At 44.2% G+C, this 20,000-nt stretch overlaps 1 protein-coding gene across 1 annotated transcript in view; it reads left to right on the top strand.

Annotated features, from left to right (window-relative positions):
- LOC143018654 (uncharacterized) overlaps nucleotides 1-20,000 on the top strand; it is a gene marked incomplete in the record, with an annotated part of 838,726 nt that overhangs the window by 534,027 nt on the left and 284,699 nt on the right. Inside the window, 1 exon segment of the mRNA XM_076174236.1 lies at nucleotides 7,911-8,012. Within this exon segment, the coding sequence (XP_076030351.1) occupies nucleotides 7,911-8,012 (102 nt within the window).

The raw sequence follows: 20,000 nt of genomic DNA, 5'->3' as shown, positions 1-20,000 counted from the left end.
GACGTGTGGAGTAGTTTGGAGGGCATGTGGAGGGAAAAGAGATCAGGAGTGGATAAGAAAGACTATGATCGATAGATTGCTTGAGTAGTTTTGTGGAGGAAGGAAAAGGGGAGGAAGGGAGGGAGGGGAAAGGGGATTATGTGAGGAAGGGAAGGAGAAGAGAGGGAAGAGTCGTAAGAGGAGAGGCGATGATACAAAAAGAGCAAGATTGGTTTTAGGGAGAAAAATAATGGCATTATGAAAAGGAACGAAAGAACAGGGTGCTGGGAGGAGAGAAGACAAGGGGCTTGAAGGAAATGAAGAGAAGGGAAGGGCTAAGCCCTGCGAGAGAAACAGAAGGCGAGGAGGGAAAAAAGAGGGGAGGGAGGAAGGAGGAGGAGAAAGAGGGAAGGGAAAGAGGTGCGTAGCCTGCTCTCTGGACTTCAGTGTCTGTCGTTTGAAGTCGTCGCATAGGCTATACTACCTTTATATTCTCTCTCTCTCTCTCTCTGTCTCTCTCTCTCTCTCTCTCTCTCTCTTTCTCTCTCTCTCTCTCTTTTCTCTGTATTGTGTGCGCGTGCGTGCGTGAGCACCTGCAGTAGGAGGGGTACCAGGTCAGAGGTGCCATGATTTGCCTGTATGTGTCGTTGTGTGCCTATATATGTGTGTGTGTGTGTGTGTGTGTGTGTGTGTGTGTGTGTGTGTGTGTGTGTGTGTGTGTGTGTGTGTGTGTGTGTGCAGGCATCTGTAGGATGGGGGTGTCAGGTCAAAGGTGCCACGGTGTGCGCCTGCAGCAGGGTTGGCAGCCAGGTCAGCAAGGGTGCCCTACCCAACCCTGCGAGTGTGGCTGGAAGGTCAGGGGTCAAGGTGAGGAGACCCGAGCCAACCCGAGCCGAGTCGATCCGATCCGAGCAAGGCCGAGTGACGACGCGTGACGTCACGGACGAGAGCGTCCCGACTGTCTGTCTGTCTGTTTGTGTGTTTTTGCAAGAGCCGTTTCTCTCTGTAAACACTTGCACGGACGGGTGGGGTGGACGGACGTTTAAAGCTCAGGATTCCGAAGGACAGAATGGAGGGAGGGAGGGAGGAAGAGAGCATGGGATGGAAATGTAATCACTAGAAGGGTTGGGCAGGAATTTATTCGTCCGTGTAATTGTAGTTATCATTCCCCGCCCTTGCTCTGCACCTTGAACCATCAACGCGGGTCCGAATTCCGGCCACAGCCCAGAGGTGAGGAGGGGCATCATTCACTCTGAGCAAATATGTATGTGTGTATGTATATATATATATAATATATAATATATATATATATATATATATATATATATATATATATATATATATATATATATATATGGTGATGCGCCGCGCCGTCCTGTTGGCCCTGGACAAGGCAGCACGAGACATAAAACTTAATCAATCGTCTATCATTTGTTGTAGAGTCACGTTCCTTCAGCCTGTACTGAGGAACTGTTTCTCAGCGACTTTGACTTTATGTAATTCATTGTGGTTGGCAACAGTCGATTTAAATCAGGTAAGGGCCTCCTGCCCCACCGAACCCCACACATTTCGAAAAAGGGAAATTGGGATTCGGAAATTGCCTTCCATCCGTGATCAGATGGGATCTTGTGCCGATTGTGATAGGGACGGGGGAGGTAGGAGGGCAAAGGGGGAGCTGTAGTAGGGGCGAAGGAGGTTCATAGAGTGAGGAAAGGGATCAAGAAAGATAAGGGAAGCGGAGTAGGGATGAAGGGTCGCTTTGGGATGGAGAGGAAGGTTAAGGGATGGTCGCTGTGTAATGAGGGTTGGTCACCACGTGGTGATAGTGGTAGATCTGGTGATAATGGTGGAGTTGGTGGTGGAGAATATGGTGGTGATGGCTATGATTTTGTCAGTAGAGGAAACTGTGAGGGTTAGGTATGGTGATGATGGTGATTATCCTGATGGAGTGTGTGGGGGTGGGGGGGGTGATGACAGTGATCGAGGGTCTGCCACAGAAGCGACCACTGGGGGCATCTGACGGGGAGGGATTAAGGCTCTGGCCATCTGGACCCGTGATGGAGTCATACGCCTGTTCCTCGTTATGGGACGAACGTCACCCTTATGACGTCATCCTCATGACGTCACTCTTATGACGGTCGGCTGCTCGATGAGTGATGGGTGGAATGGACATAATGCCCAAACTACCATAACGATTTTTATTCAGCCTAATGGAGTCTCGACCGCCCGTGCCACCGTTCAGCGGCATTTGGAATAGGGATGTAACATACCAGCATTGTTTAGAAACTTAACGGCTTCCACACCGCGCGGCACCTCTCCTTCTGTCTTGGCTGCCGCCAGGTGATTTCATTCATCTCCATGGCAACCCCAACCTTCCCGAGGGGGGGGAGGGCGAGGGGGGGCATACACGCTCCCCGGCCGCTCAGCACCATTGATTGGGGAGAAACTTTTGCCTCCGTGTGTGTGGGTGTGGGTGTGTGTGTGTGTGGGTGTGAGTGTGTGGGTGGGTGGGTGTGGGTGGCAGGGGGAAGGGAGAGAGAGGCTCCAGCTCGACTGAGATGGCTCAGTCAGTGGTCTGGAGGGATGCAGAGGTAGAGAGAGATGCAGGGGGATGGGAAAGAGAGAGTGGAGGGAGGGAGAAGGAGAGTGTGGAGGGAAGGAGAAGGATAGAGGGAAAAAGAGGAAGAGAGGTAGAGACGGAAGAGAGACGGAGAGGGAGAGATGGAAGAGGAGGGAGAGATAGAGAGAGACATAGATAGATAGAGAGAGAGAGAGAGAGAGAGAGAGAGAGAGGAAGGAGGGGAAGTGAGAGGAGAAGGAGCAACTAGCTGAAGCCATCTGGGTGAAGCAGCATTCGGGCGAGAGACGGCTGCTGCTGCATGGGACTTCAAGTGGAGCAAGATTCCCAATGCATTTGCATACATGGTATATATTTGTGTGTGTGTTTACCTAATTGTAGTGTACAGGAAGGGGCAATGCTAGTTATACCGAGATATGTATATATGCGTGTGTGTGTGTGCGTGTGTGTGTGTGTATGCGTGTGTTTATGTGTGCGTGAATGTGTGTGTATGTATGCGTGCGGGTGTGTGTGTGCTTTGTGTGCGTGAGTGTGCTTTGTGTGCGTGTGTGTGTGTGTGTGTGTGTGTATGTATGTGTGTATGTGAATGTGTGTGTGCGTGCGTGCTCGTATTTTCTTCTATGTACGTAAATTTTCCCCCATGAAGAGGGCCACTATCACCTGCGTGTCCATCCAGGCTATAATGAATAATCAAATAAATAATTAAATAAATGATAGATGAAATCTCCCTTCGATTTATAGTGGAACAGGTGGTAGAGTAGGTTTTGGAAAAACATAAATTGGGATACGAAGTTATGAAATAGGTGATGTTTTTTAATATATATATATATATATATATATATATATATATATATATATATATATATATACATACATACATACATACATACATACAGAAATTATCTTTTCATAAAAAAAATCTGACTCTGGACAGATGAATTGTTCGGTTTTGGTAGACTGATCCAATAGCAATACTGCGCAGACCAGTTTGCATCCTCGATAAAAGGCGCAGGTGAAGAAAGTGAGGAATCTATACCAGAAAGTCCTTAGTAGCTGCGGCCGAAACCGTCACCTTTGCCCAATTATGCGCTCTGAGAAGTGTTGGACCAGGTAACAGTCACTGCTAGGAATCGGAGGGAAGTTTGGGATTCGAACCCATAACCAGCCGAATGCGAGACCGGTACGTTTCCGATGACCCTATCAGCGCACGATGGAGGACGAGAAGACTGCAGGAGTGCGATCCGCATTCGTGAGTATTCGGGGCGCATTGATTGGGCGATTCCTTTGCGTCCCAGATTCAGCGAGATTGTTGAATAGGGCATCCATCCTGGTCCAGGATAAAAAAAAAGGTCACAAAAATCACACAAGGGAAAGCCTTGGCCTAAACAAAACCTAATCTACCCTTAACCTAACCTATCTCAAACAAAACCGAACATAAATTGCTTTAATTTAAACCAGTATAGCCTATCATAGCCTAACTTGGTTAAGCTAGCTCAGCCTGGCCTTGCCTTGCCTAGCCTTGCCTAGCCTAGCCTAGCCTAGCCTAGCCTAGCCTAATCTAACCTAGCTTAGCCTGCCCTAGCCTACCTAGCTTAGCCTAGCCTAAACTATCCTTCGTGCAGAGATAAAGATACATAGATGGAGAGAGAGAGAGAGAAAGACCTGGAATAATGGTGACAGTTGAGAGGCGGCAACCAATTCAGGGAATTTGAGTGGAGAAGGGTGACTATGGCGAACCAAGGTACTTTGGCAGAGTTCGAAATTAACGGTAGCCTGCTAACCAATGGCTAGCCAAAATCACGGCGGAATAGCCAAAAAATGGGCGAAATCTAAAGTTACTAGTCCGTGTGGCTAACCAAAATATTGCTTTAGTGTCCCACGAAACATTATGAATTTTGTGAAATAGTCGTTACTCTCTCGTATTTTCCAGTTTTCCGTATGAAAATATGAAGTTTATGCCTCCAAAAATATGCTCAGATGAAATCGATTCGAACGTGAATTATGCCTGACTCTTACCTCCATCGAATATGCAACGAGCAGAGCACGCTGCAGACCCGGGATCCAGAGCAGACCACTGTTCAGTTCGTAGCGATTAGGTATCACTATATTAGTGAATGAAATCGTCCGTGAGAAAAGGAGAAGAAATATTAAATATCTTTGGACTTGAATATTGCATTTGCCGCCCGTCACAACATCAAATAAAAATAACCAATATTTCAACATTTGGTAAAATTTATACAATCATTTTACATTCACATGCTTTCTCTTTACAAGGGCTATCATTATTGTGGCAACACTCTTATTTTACATATATAGATTATATTTATGGACGCATACAATGCTTTGTTTAACCATAGTAATTTTTGTCACAAAAATGCCATGCGCGTTAAGGGGAAACTATAATAGTGGAGTATTGCCACAAGTTGCAGCTGCAAGTAGCCGAATATCTTGCTGTTTAGTAACGTTTTAACGCATGCATGCAAGCAGCAGGCGAGTGCGAGCTACTCTGCGTGTATGATAAGATGTGACGTACGTAACATAATCAGCATGATTATGTGTACAATGGTTGTGTGTACGTACATACATGTACGTGTGTATTACCATCGTAGACGTCGCCTAGTATGTAACACTGTGGTCACCATATAGACCTACAGCATGGGATTACACTTAGGAGGTGTACATTGCAACTTATGCTTCCAGGCCGCCCCGTGGGCACGTCGTTCGTTGATTCATTATTACGAAGGAGATGGGCGGTAGGCATTTGCACGTGCATGGTGAGCAAATAAACAAAACAATAGACAAAATATTATAATGACTAATTTTGGAATACTAGTAGATGCCTGGCCCGGACTGAAGTGGTTGCTTGGAAGCAAGAAAAAAAAAAAAAAAAAAAAAAACGATTTGAATTTCACTGATTGTGATCGTGTTTATGTGATTCCCGTGGTCATGCGTACAGTACAAGCAAACGAAAGACCTCTTTATTTTGAAATAAGATATTTGATTTTAGACCCCAAGTGCATGTCTGGCTCACAAGACTATTTAACATGGCCTGCCACAATAGCCACAATACATATGTGATGATGATAATAATGATGATGATTTATGATTGGTGGTGTTGATGATGATGATGATGATGATAATAATGATGTTTATGATAATATAAAGGTAAAAGGAAACATGATGTAATGAGATTAAGAAACAAGGCAGACTAGTAAAAAAATTTGGTGGGCTAGCCAGAATTCTTGTGGATTAGTCAAAATTAAATCTAATTAGTCCGCCTGGCTGGTTGAAAAAAAAAAAAAAGTTAAGCGCGACCCCTGTTGAGGGAATTGGGGCTTAGAGGATGGGGGACCTCATCAGTTTTAGTCTGCTGGAGGAAGAGGAGAGGAGTTAACGGAGATTGATAGTGCTAAACCTAGTTAGTGTGGCACATCACATATTCGCAGTTTAAACACTGGAGGGAGTGGAGGGGCGGAGGGGGGGTGGCCTGTCACCTCCAAAGTAGCCTGGGATTCCGCTGGGCATAAATAACCAGATCCCCATCCAGCCCTGGGATGTACAGGAAACGTGGGATAAACACCCCCGCCAAGTTTTGGGCCCATATATAAGCTAGGGCATTGTGGCCACGGCGTGGGCTGCGAGGAAAGGGGCGAAGGATGAAATGTACTTCGAGTACAGTAGTACATACTTCTCTCTCCTTCTCAGTAACACTCGCCTTCCCCTCCTCCACCCTCGCCCCACTCCTCTCCCTCCTCCTCTTTCTTCTCCTCAATCTCCTTTACCTCCTTCTCCTTTACCTCCTCTTCTATCTTCTACTTCTCCCTCCTCCTATTCCTCCTACTCCTCCTCCTCCCCCTCTCCTCTTATTCCTCCTACACGTACTCCGCCTTCTTCTCCTCCTTCATTTCCACCTACACCTCCTCATCCTCCTTCTCTTTTACCTCCTACTTCCCCTCCTCCGCTTCCTTCCCTCCTCTTCCTTCCCTCCTCCTCTTCCTTCCCTCCCCTCTTCCTTCCTTCCTCTCATCCTTCCTTCCTCCTCCTCCTTCTCTCCTCCTCTTCCTTCCCTCCTCCTCTGCCTTCCCTCCTCCTCTTCCTTCCCTCCTCCTCTCCCTTCCCTCTTACTCTTCCTTCCCTCCTCTTCTTCTTCCTCCTCCTCCCACTTCTCTTCCCTTCCTCCTCACACACTTGTCACTTGCTCCACATGATAGTATAATTCTTCTTTGTAACCTCTTTGCCCGATGAACCCCCGTGCCCCCCCTCCCCCCTCCCCCCCGAACACTTTTTCTCCATAGTTCCTCCTCCCATCCTCTTTGCCCTCCATCCTCGACATGAGCGTCACATTCTCCCCTTTCCTTCCCTCCCTATCCCCGCGCCCCATTACCTCTCTTTCCCCTGTTCTCCCCTCGTTTCTTCCCCTCACCCCCTCAGTGAAATGACCCTGCCCCCCCTTTTCCCCCTCTCTCCCACCTTCGTGGTGGCGGCTTATGTGCCTCCGCACAATATAATCTAGCGGGATGAGACGACGAGAGGGGGTGATACCCCCACCCCCCATCTGAGGGGCGGTTGACGCGCGAAATGCGACGATATTTTCCTTCCTTGATCCAGTATCTTCCCGGGATTTCTCTCCTTTTGTTTTTTTGTTTATTCTGTTGAGATGTAGCCGGTGATGGACAGGAGGGAAGAGGAGAGAGGAGGGGAGGAGGAACACGGGGGGTACGGTGACCAACTATTTCGATTTTCTTTCATTTTTTCCATCTATACACTAATAGAGACATTTGTTATGAATGAGGTCCGTAGAGTATATGATGGTAGTGAAAGAGGGGTTTAATTACCTTAAACACTCGCCTAGAAAGAGAGAGATAGAGTGTACTTCATACATATCTTTTCCCACAGGCAAAGTCACATGTTCAACACTGCTAGACAGAAATACTGTGAGTGTTTGTCTTAATCTTGTCACAACATATGACAACGGTGTTGCATCATGGTTTTTATGGTGGTACTATTTTTTTTCTCCATCTCTGGCAGACCTTCATCATATCACTACATGTAACAATTAAGTTTTTTGTGTTTTAATGTTTATGATACTATTTGTGGTACAATACTCATATCCTCTTCCTTCGGGTAGAGAGAAATAGAGAGAGGGAGAGAGAGAGAGAGAGAAAGTGAAAGAGAATGTACTATGGATGGCTTACCCGATAGATGTGACTGTATGTCCAGAATGTACTCGTACAATACATATCTTCACCATATGACATCGTATAGCAGTAACCTTCGTGTCACAGTTTTATGATGATTGTGTCCTTGTTTATGATGATGGTTAATGATGTTCTTCCTCCTGTCCCTCCTTCAGACTGATGGCAGCGCGAGTTTCTTGCGAGCGGCCCGGGCGGGCAACCTTGAGAAGGTGCTTGAGTTCCTCAAGACAAACACCGATATCAACACCTGCAATGCCGTAAGTACATCATGAGGTTGTTTTCTGTGTGGAAGACGCGTGCAGGTTGCCCAGAGGCACCTGTGGGTTGGTTACCTGCTGCTGCTGCCAGGTTTCCTGTACTCGGGGCGGGGGGAGTCGGGGAAGGCGCGAGAGACGACTGCCTGTTTACGCCTTCTGTCTTGTTTATATGGTTACCTCCGACAAAGAGGCTGTTCTCGGTTGTGTTTGTTTGTTAGCAATATTACACAAATAGTTATAAACGGATTTTTTTATTAGTTAACTAATTAGTTGATCTATTTTTTCCAAATTTTCAATGACAAGTTATGACCCAGTTTTTTTTTTTAGTTGACAATCGCGTCTGCCTTGGCGGAGGGTTACGCTGTACAAGTACTTGTGGTATTTTGTATATGTTTTACATTAGAGGGCTAGTCTTATTGCGGACGTCGTGAGATTTTATTCAGCGGTCGGACAGACTCGGGATAAACGAAATCGCGGCCGGTCGAAATCCTTAATGTGTCAGGATTTCCTTGAACGACAAGCGCGTGCTTGTTCAGAAGGATAGAGGAGGCGCTGGTAAACTACAGTCCATAATGCCAATCCCTTGGAAGAATAAGATTGCTAACGGTCTCATCAGATCGCCAGGATTTGTAGATTCTATTCATGTTGCCGCCAAACGATTAATTTTAAACAGAAAGGGGCGGGAGGTACCCCCAAACTGACGATGGTCCAGATAATACAAGAACAGTGCTCTGTTCTCCTGGTTCCTTCGAAGTGAGCGACATTTTCGTGACAGAAACTCTCTCTCGCCCCTGTTACTCCAAATTTCGGTGTGGGGGTGTGGGGTATAAAAGAAATAGATAAAAAATCGAGATCGGGTGCCTTCTACCGTAGTTATTATTAAGTCGTCTTCGCCTCAGTCGCGTTGTTTTGAATTGACGTCGTTTCTCACTAGCGTCGTCGTCGTCTTTCCGTTTCCAAAACTCCAAAGGCTTGCCCAAGCCCAGACCGCGTTCCAGCCGGGGCGGAGAGAGTTTCATGATGTCTACATATATATTTCAGGCGCTGCATGTCTAAAGAGCATTACCTGCTGTGAATGGCAAGGTGAAGGTTGACGAGTTAAACACCATACGAGGATGGAGCCTTTATTTGTACGACGTTTCGCTTATTACAGCTTTTCAAGGTGAAGGTTGTATGTCGGTGTGCTTGTCGCACGCTCACACACACACACACACACACACACACACACACACACACACACACACACACACACACACACACACACACACACACACACACGCGCGCGCGCGCGCGCTCACACACACACACACACACACACACACACACACACACACACACACACACACACACACACACACACACACACACACGCTCACACACACGCGCTCATACACGCACGCGCGCGCGCGTACACACACGAGATGGCGGATGAAAGGAAGCGAACGGATCGATGGTTGGCAGGCACATGGGCCGAGTAAGTGAGACAGCGAAGCAGCTTTATAGGCAGTGACTTGTCGTCTATTGCGGATCGGAAGAATCTGCAACCGATGCTCTCAAGAGTCTTTGTCATAGGGTTATCTGGGGTATCGGTTGTGTGGCGTTTAGTGCTCTCCCTTTGATTCTGAAGGTCGTAGGTTCTAATCCTTCGTAGTGGGATTGGGGGGTTGGGGGAGGGGTGAATCCTACGCCCACAAGGAAGGGATTGGCTCCCATGTCTTGTCCAGAATCGCTTTCCGTGTTTGGCTCTGCACCTTTGCTATACTGAATGTCAGTGCCACGAAGACGAATAAAACAGCCAGAGAGAAATGATAAGTGCCATCCGTTACGGAAGGGGTTCTTCGAGATAGACCATAACCCCTCTTCAGGGGTAGTGGAGCACCCACACCCTCCACTAAAATCTAGTGACACTGAGGACAACGCAGGGGATAACATAATTTGTGTGTGAGAGGGGTGCATTATGTAATTGTAATAAACAATAATAAAATTACCCTTACATCAAACGTGTGTGTGTGTTCGCGCGTACGTACACTCATATATGTATATGTACTTATGATGTTTCATGGCTTAGGGAGATGGGTACAACGTGATTCATGCACAAGGAAGCACTACTTAGCCGCAGAGAGGGGAGAAGGAGAGTATTGATGTCCCTTCAGGTGGGCAGACTTTCCGATGTCACCTGAAGCGTCTCTGATCCCCAAGGGGGCGTATCCGGGGGGAGGGGGTCAAAAGGGGAAATCTTTACCATAGCCTTAGTGTTTGTAATGATAATGACAATGTAGGCTTAAGAAGGCTGTTACAGTTTTAAGGAAATTTCATCGATCTTGGGGTTGTACCCCCTCCCAATGTATTCCCCTTTGGGGGTGGGAGTTATGTCACTGACTGTGAGGAGATTCTCTGGGTTTTGCTCTGGAGTGCTGAAGGTGGAGGGGGGCAACTCGCTTGACTGCAGACGCCGCGCCGCCGCGCTAACAGAAGGCAGGGAAGAAAGTGGGGAGGGAGGGGAAGAATGAAGAGAGAGAGGGTGAGGAAGGGATGGAGGGAAGGAGAGGGTGAGTAAGGAAGGAAGACAAGGAGTCAAGGAGGGAGTAAGGGAGCCAGGGAAGGACGCAGTGAGGAAGGAGAGAGCCAGGGAAGGAGTCAAGGAGTAGGGAGTGAGGCAGAGGAGGCAAGGAGTATGGGAGAGAGCCATGGAGGGAGGGAGGGAGGGAGAGAGGGAGGGAGGATGATGATTCAGCCTGGATTTGTGTTTACGAGGGAAGGCATAATCATTTACGGGGTGAGGCGATTTGAGGGGAGGATGGGGCACATTGAGCCGTAGATGAAGGATGGCAGTAAGGGTTATGATAAAAACAGTACATATGATATGGGGGTTCTGCTAATGATGGTAGTTGTAATGATATAGGTAATGTATAGTAATTGAGGAAGTAATTACTGTCGTTGTTGGTAATCATTTAATGCTACTGTGCTGTTCCACCACCACTGCCAGCACCACTGCTACAGCCGCCACAACTACCACCACTTCCAACATCACCACCATTACGGTTGGAACGATCCACAGTCAAACGTCCACCCCCCTTCTCTCTCTCTCTCTCTCTCTCTCTCTCTCTCTCTCTCTCTCTCTCTCTCTCTCTCTCTCTCTCTCTCTCTCTCTCTCTCTCTCTCTCTCTCTCTCTCTCTCTCTCTCTCTCTCTCTCTCTCTCTCTCTCTCTCTCTCTCTCTCTCTCTCTCTCTCTCTCTCTCTCTCTCTCTCTCTCTCTCTCTCTCTCTCTCTCTCTCTCTCTCTCTCTCTCTCTCTCTCTTATCCTTTCCCTCTCCCTTTCTCTCTCGTTCCCTTTCACTTCCCCCTCTTCTTTCTTTGTCTTCCTCGCTTCCCCTCCCTCTCACTCTCCTCACACCTCTCTCCTCCTCTTTCCTATCCCCTCTCCACCCTCCCTCCATCTCACTCTAGTCCATGCCTACTTTCCCTTGACTCCTCGGGGGACCCTATTGTTTTCCGACCTTTCTTCCCAACATTTCTCTTAGTCTTTCTGTCGTAATTCTGCCATACACGTTCCTCGGGATGCTCATTAAGATGACACGTTCCCTCGTTCCAGAGGTCTCCCTTCCTCTCTCTCTCCCGCTTGGTCTCCCTTCCATTTCCTTTTCCCTGCGGGCGGCGACGCTGCAGGAGACCTCCACTTATATGACACTCTACTCTTCTCCAGCGTTTGAACCTCTTCCTTGTGCGGTGCGTTTATATATATATATATATATATATATATATATATATATATATATATATATATATATATATATATATATATATATATATATACACATATGTGCTTATACAATGATATGCGTAAACAATGACACATGCAGCTATGCCTGAAAAGACGCAAACTTCTCTTAAGAACCTTGAGATCTCCTTCCCGCTTCTCTCTAACATCACGCTACAGTGGACCTTCAGGAGACCATTTGGTCTGGAAAGGGGGTGAATCAAAAATATGCAAAACAGAAATAAGGGGAATGAGTTGGCGAGGTAGAAATGTGAGAATTCTTCGTAGCCGTCGCCGCCCCTGGTCGATCGTTTGGTTGAAAGTTCTGAGTTTCGTCAGAGTGACAGTGGCACTTGCGAAGGCAGTGTAGTGGCACCCTTGAGTTTGTCCTCCGTCTTGTAGTATTGTGGATGTTTAAATTAAAGGACCATGTCTGCCCGCACGTGCGTTCACTTACATTATGCATATATGTAGGTACAGTATATACGAACCCACATTTACACGCAGAATCCTCCTTACACACACACACACACACGCACACGCACACACAAACACAAACACAAACACACGCACACGCACACACAAACACACGCACACACAAACACATACATACACACATGCATATACACACACGCAAAGGCATACTCACTCAAATACACACACACACACACACACACACACACGCACGCACGCACAAACACACACGTACATATACGCTCACACACACACACACAAACACACACACACGCACAAACACACGTACACACACACATATGTATATACATATATATATATATATATATATATATATATAATATATATATATATATATATATATATATATATATATATATATATATATATACATGATTGGAGAGTTCAGACAGGATAATGAAACTCTTGGTTAAAATTGATTATTATTTACAATAGTAAAATAGACACAAACAACATAAATGGGTATAGAAAAATAGTAATATACATCAAACATCCACATGTAAATAGATGTTTCATAAATTATGAACGAGTACAAAATCAGTTATCAGGTAGAGTATCTAGTTGTGCGTTTGTATGCAGCACATAAAAACAAGTGGGCGAAAGTCTTGATTATTGTGTTGACGAGTCTTCATTCTGGTTGTTAGAAGTTGCACCAACGGAAAGTCGTCTTGTCCGATCTTCAAGTCTCGGCAACAAATAAATGTTTGAGGAGAGACTGATGTACGATAACTTTTGGTAGGGAAATCTTCTGGTAGTGTGCAAACGCATCGGAAATTTGTTGGTGTTTCGTAGTGGAGAAATAACAGAGAAAGAGAGTGTGTGGAGTCGTATTTAGCTCTAGTCTAGCAGCATTCTGGAAGATATCCGAAACAATTCGGAAAACCGAAGGCTTGCACTTCGTGTTGAGATTGTCAATTCACGGTTTCGGTACTTGTAGATTGCGTAGTGCAATCGTAGAGGTCCAAAGGACTTGTCTAGTTGAGTTGTTGTAATCGACGAATGTAGAAAAAAATCTACGTAGATTCAGATGAAATGTGGGCGTCTGCTTCTCTTATTGTCTTCTCTCTCTGCTCTCAGTATTTCTGTTCTCTCTGTTAGGGTTTCCGGTCTGCTTCTCTGTAGTGGCTCTCTGTCCAGCCTTATATAGTCCGGGAATTGGTGATTGCGTTTCCTGGATGTCGACTTATACATAAAATAGGTAGTTTCATACACTTCTAACCAATGGGAAAGAATAACATGTTTTCACGCCAAATTATGTAACGTTTACAGAGCTTGGCGTCATCTGACAGAACGTATTCATAGCGCGCCCCAACAGACGGGCAGTGGTTTACCTTATAACATACACAGTATGAAATATAAAAAATCTTTCTACAAGTGACAGTAACACCTCATATTCAAGCAAGGCATGCTTTGAAAAATACAAACAGGAGATTTTATTCACGTAAGGTCGTGACACAGCTCAACCACAGGATTCTATTCACGCTGACGTGATATATATATATATATATATATATATATATATATATATATATATATATATATATATATATCACTCCGCTGGATTTTGAACCTCATATAGATTCTGGTCCACCAACAGTAAGCCTTTCCATGCCCTTCGGTCCTGTGCTGCTTCCATCCAGGTTGCTTTATTCCTCTTCTGTCCATATATATATATATATATATATATATATATATATATATATATATATATATATAATATGCAAAAAAACCACAGGAGAAAGGAAACTTGTAGACAGTAAGTACTTTCGTATATTACATCTTCAGACTAAATGACAGATATACAGAGTAGGGTTTAAATATAAGTATCAGGTGGCAACCATAGGGGGGAAGGGGGGAGACAATACAATGTGAGGAGGGGGGATGACCTTACCCCTATCGACCTGACCAACACATAAGGGTCAATCTGGCGGAAAGATCTCGGTGACCATTTGGGTTATCAATTTATCACATTTAGTCTGAAGATGTAATATACGAAAGTACTTACTGTCTACAAGTTTCCTTTTTCCTGTGGTTATTTTGCATTTTTGTATCACGGTGATGTGATTGCTTGCATATATATATGTGTGTGTGTGTGTGTGTGTGTATAGAATACGAGTGGGATTCATGTTGAAGGGAGAAACGTAAATGCCAGACTCAAAGTGGGAAGTTTATTGCCCAGTGTTTCTGTCCTAGTCCTAGGACCGTCGTTAGAGGTGTGATGGAGTACAGTGATCAAAGATTCAGTATATTGGCCGCTCCTGGAACTGGGAGAGGTAGTAAGTGGAGCCGGAGCTGCCCAGGGTCCCCCTAACCGTTATGTATCAACGATTATCAGGTACATGTGGCAGAACACAGAAAATAAATCATGACCACATTCACGTACACTTAAAAACTCAATCTTCATTTCATTGTAAGTTAAGATGTACGAGTGAACAAATGTGACCAGTTGTCCATGCAATGTTATTGAATATGAAGTGCATGCCTGAGTGTATATAAGGTTGAGTTTATAAGTGCACATGAATACGACATGGTTGGTTCACTTTGGTCATACATATATATATATATACATATATATATATATGTATATAAATATGTATATATATGTATATATAATATATATATATATATATATATATATATATATATATGGTTAAACTTAATGGCAAGATTATTATTGCAGAGTTTTTTATCTGCCTTTTCTCTTTCTCTGAGAATCTTTTTCCCTTCCACGGGAAGTTGTCTTATAATGTCACCATATGACATTATTTTGTCAGTTACTTTGGGCATGGCTTTACCAAAGTGAGAAACTGGCCAGAACGCGTTTTCACACTACTTAGTGCTTCATCAGTGGCTAGACTGTGAATATCTGATTGAATTATTGTGTTTATATATTGTTGGTGGTGGTCTGATATTACATTTTGAGGCTTCTGATTGGCTAGTGGGCTGGGCTGGGACTCCCAAGCTATTCTACTTCCTCATTGGTCGGCTGTTGTGTGACGTCATCAGTATTGTGCCTTCTTTCAGTGGGCTTAGATCTCCTTACGCTAGGGAGGGCTTCTAAATCCCTAGTTTGTATATTGAGATTGGGAGATGTTTCTTTAATAAAGAGAGCTTCGAGGATAGGTAGCCTTCTATGGTCTTGATTTGTTGCCAGCACTTCTGTGTTTTCTATTAGAGTTTCTTTATTTAAATTTCTTTTGTGAGCAGAGTGATGGTGGTTTCTGGGAGCTCCTGAAGAGAGGTGGTATGATAACCGGCGTGAGAGCTTCATTGTTGTCATGCCAATATAGTTTGAAGGTTGGGATGCACAGTTCCCAAGTTTACACGTGTACCTATATATGACGTGAGTTCTCTGAAGGTCACTTTTACTTTCTCTTATATTATTCTTTAGTAGCAGTTGAGATGTCTTTTTATTTTGATAATATATAATCAGTTGTACTTTAGAGTTTTCTTCTTTAGGTTTAATATTTCTTTTAATAATTTGTTGCATAACCCTTTCATCTTCTTTGTAGGCTGTGGAGAAGAAGGACTTATAGTAAATTTTAATCAGGTTTTTGGCGTTAATGTCCTGTGGGATTTTGTCTGGGTGGCTTTTGTCCTGTGGGATTTTGTCTGGGTGGCTTTTGTCCTGGTACCATTTGTCTAAAGTTCTTTTTGTGATTCGCTCTATATCCTTATTGGCGAATCCATTATTCATAAGGGTCTGAGAAGCTCTTTCTAACTCATTATGTACTGTTTCCCAATTATTACAGTGACTAAGAGCTCTTCTAATATAAGCGCTGATGGTAGAATCTTTGTATCTTTGGGGACATTCGCTAGTCCCATTTAGGCAATGTCCTGAATTAGATGCTTTTATGTACACAGATGTGTCATATGTGCCTTCATCTCTCTGTTTCACTAATGTGTCTAAAAAGGGAAGGGACCCATTTATGCTGTGCTCAATTGTAAAATTGATGCCAGATGTCTCTATTAATCGTTCTTTTAGATCGTCTATTTGTTGGCAATTTTCAGCTTTGACGAAAATATCGTCTATATATCTGCAGTAAATGTGAGGTTTTTGCAGATTTGCGAAAATTTCATTTTCGATGCTACCCATAAAAAAGTTAGCAAATCTGCAAAAACCTCACATTTACTGCAGATATATAGACGATATTTTCGTCAAAGCTGAAAATTGCCAACAAATAGACGATCTAAAAGAACGATTAATAGAGACATCTGGCATCAATTTTACAATTGAGCACAGCATAAATGGGTCCCTTCCCTTTTTAGACACATTAGTGAAACAGAGAGATGAAGGCACATATGACACATCTGTGTACATAAAAGCATCTAATTCAGGACATTGCCTAAATGGGACTAGCGAATGTCCCCAAAGATACAAAGATTCTACCATCAGCGCTTATATTAGAAGAGCTCTTAGTCACTGTAATAATTGGGAAACAGTACATAATGAGTTAGAAAGAGCTTCTCAGACCCTTATGAATAATGGATTCGCCAATAAGGATATAGAGCGAATCACAAAAAGAACTTTAGACAAATGGTACCAGGACAAAAGCCACCCAGACAAAATCCCACAGGACAAAAGCCACCCAGACAAAATCCCACAGGACATTAACGCCAAAAACCTGATTAAAATTTACTATAAGTCCTTCTTCTCCACAGCCTACAAAGAAGATGAAAGGGTTATGCAACAAATTATTAAAAGAAATATTAAACCTAAAGAAGAAAACTCTAAAGTACAACTGATTATATATTATCAAAATAAAAAGACATCTCAACTGCTACTAAAGAATAATATAAGAGAAAGTAAAAGTGACCTTCAGAGAACTCACGTCATATATAGGTACACGTGTAAACTTGGGAACTGTGCATCCCAACCTTCAAACTATATTGGCATGACAACAATGAAGCTCTCACGCCGGTTATCATACCACCTCTCTTCAGGAGCTCCCAGAAACCACCATCACTCTGCTCACAAAAGAAATTTAAATAAAGAAACTCTAATAGAAAACACAGAAGTGCTGGCAACAAATCAAGACCATAGAAGGCTACCTATCCTCGAAGCTCTCTTTATTAAAGAAACATCTCCCAATCTCAATATACAAACTAGGGATTTAGAAGCCCTCCCTAGCGTAAGGAGATCTAAGCCCACTGAAAGAAGGCACAATACTGATGACGTCACACAACAGCCGACCAATGAGGAAGTAGAATAGCTTGGGAGTCCCAGCCCAGCCCACTAGCCAATCAGAAGCCTCAAAATGTAATATCAGACCACCACCAACAATATATAAACACAATAATTCAATCAGATATTCACAGTCTAGCCACTGATGAAGCACTAAGTAGTGTGAAAACGCGTTCTGGCCAGTTTCTCACTTTGGTAAAGCCATGCCCAAAGTAACTGACAAAATAATGTCATATGGTGACATTATAAGACAACTTCCCGTGGAAGGGAAAAAGATTCTCAGAGAAAGAGAAAAGGCAGATAAAAAACTCTGCAATAATAATCTTGCCATTAAGTTTAACCATACATGCTTGAGAGAAAATCTCCTGCCCATATATACAATGAATATATATATATATATATATATATACGCGCTCGCGCGCGCGCGTGTGTGTGTGTGTATTTACCTAGTTGTATTTTACGGGAAGGGGATCTATGCTCGTGGTGTCCCGTCTTCATATCTCATTTTATCTAAACTATTTTTAAATTCATGTATTGTTTTTGCACACACCACTTTCTCATTTAACTTGTTCCAACTGTCTGTGTGTGTGTGTGTGTGTGTGTGTGTGTGTGTGTGTGTGTATGTATGTATGTATGTGGTAAATAAAAGAATAATGAAAAAAAGAAAAGGGGGGGTACTCATTTCCTTGAAATAAAACAACGGTAACAAGAGAGAAAGAGAGAGGAAGGAGAGGATGGGAACCTCTCTTTCTTCTTTGGGCCAAAATTGGACCCACCCGGGGCACCGCTCCTCAGACATGCGGACCATTTTGCAAACAGAGAGGGAGTGGTGGGAGAAGGAGAGGGGGGGCTTTATGTAAACAGTTAGTCACCATCTCCCACATCATTTACCTTTTCTTCGTTCTACTTCTCTTCTTCCTACTCCTCCTCCACCTCCTTTCCATTCACTTTCTCCTCCTTCTACTCCTCGACCCCCATCTCTTTCTCCTCCTCCTTTACTTCTCCTCTTCTTCCACCTCATCCACTTCCTCCTCCTTCTCCTCTTTCTCCTCCATTTCCTCCTCATTCTCCTCCTGTTTCTCCTTTTCCTCCTATTTTTTCTCCTCCGCCTCAGCTTCCTTCACCTCCTCATCTTTGTTCTCCATCTCTAGTTCCTCCTTATTCCCCTCCTCCTCCTTCTCCTCCTCTTTTTCTTCTTTCTCTGCTTCTGCCTCCTCTTTTGCCTCTACACATACTCCACCTCTTACATCTTTTTATCCTTTTTCTCCTCTCACCTCCACTTCCTCCTTTTCTCCCTCCTCCCCATCCTTGTCTTCCTCCTTTTTCGCTCTCTCCACATTTTCCAACTCCCCACTCCTCTTCCTCTCTTTTATCTACGTTTTCTCCTCCTCCTCCTCCTCCTCTTCTTCCTCTTCCTCCTTTTCTTTCCCCTCCTCTTTCTCCTATTTCCTCCACTTCCCCACCTCCTTTTCATATTCCTCCTCCTATTTCTCCTGCATCATCTCCTCCTCCTCCTCCTTGTCATCCTCAGTACATCCAATCTGTCTCACCTGTTCCTCGTCCCCAAAGCACATAATGGGGCAAAGGTGACGGCATCGGCCGCAGCTACTCGACGCTTCGTGGCGTAAGCTCCTAACTTTTGTCGCCGCGAGTGACCTTCCGCGTGCCGGATAAACGCGTCCGGAGTTGACCAGAATAAAATATGTGGAGTGCGTCGTCGCATCGGTAGCGAAGAAGAGAGTGAGTCAGTAAAGTTGCAGGTGGTGAAGTTGAACCACAGGAATGGCTGCGACGTGCCCATTGCAGAAGATATTTCAATTACAACTACACTACTACAATACTACCAATATCACTACTGCTACTACTACTAGTACTACTACTACTACTACTACTTTTTTTCTAAATATCGACCTCCATCCTTGTGGAACTGTGTGGTGAAAGGAGTCAGGATCTGTCTTTTACAGACACAGTTCATTGGCCCCGCTGTCGCTAATGACTGTTGTCGACAACCATTTTATATTTCATTTTATTTAGATTTGATTAAGCCTAATACAGAAGTTCATTTATTTAACTTTCTATTACAGTCTACTTAAAATTGAGGTTCTGCATGTATGTTGATTTAAGGGGTGGGGACCTGGTACAGAAGTTCATTTATTTAACTTTCTATTACAGTCTACTTAAAATTGAGGTTCTACATGTATGTTGATTTAAGGGGTGGGGACCTGGTACCTCTCAGACACAGGAGAGCTGATCTTAAAAGTGAAAATGATGGTCTAAATCTCACCCACGCCACAATACTGAACTTTGGTTGTTGTTATTTTCCTGCCATCACCTCTGCCAGACGAGTGTAGAATGCCTTTGTCCTTGGAACCATCCTACCTGAAATAATGAAGGTTATCGGAGTGAATGAGCCCTGGTCCTTGATTCTGTGCACGCGCCTCGTACATCCTGATCTTTTCCCTTAATTTCGGGAGTGAGAGGCTTCAACAGTTAAGTCACTCTAACAGGGGGCCATTGGATTAAATAGTCGTACGTCAAGGGAGGCCAATT

The sequence above is a fragment of the Oratosquilla oratoria genome, chromosome 35 (genome assembly GCF_046742065.1).
Source record: "Oratosquilla oratoria isolate Oo_2021 chromosome 35, ASM4674206v1, whole genome shotgun sequence".
In the NCBI taxonomy this organism is placed as follows: Eukaryota; Metazoa; Arthropoda; class Malacostraca; order Stomatopoda; family Squillidae; genus Oratosquilla; species Oratosquilla oratoria.
The sequence above is the reverse complement of the archived record's forward strand: the minus strand, read 5'-3'. Positions and strand labels throughout refer to the sequence as shown.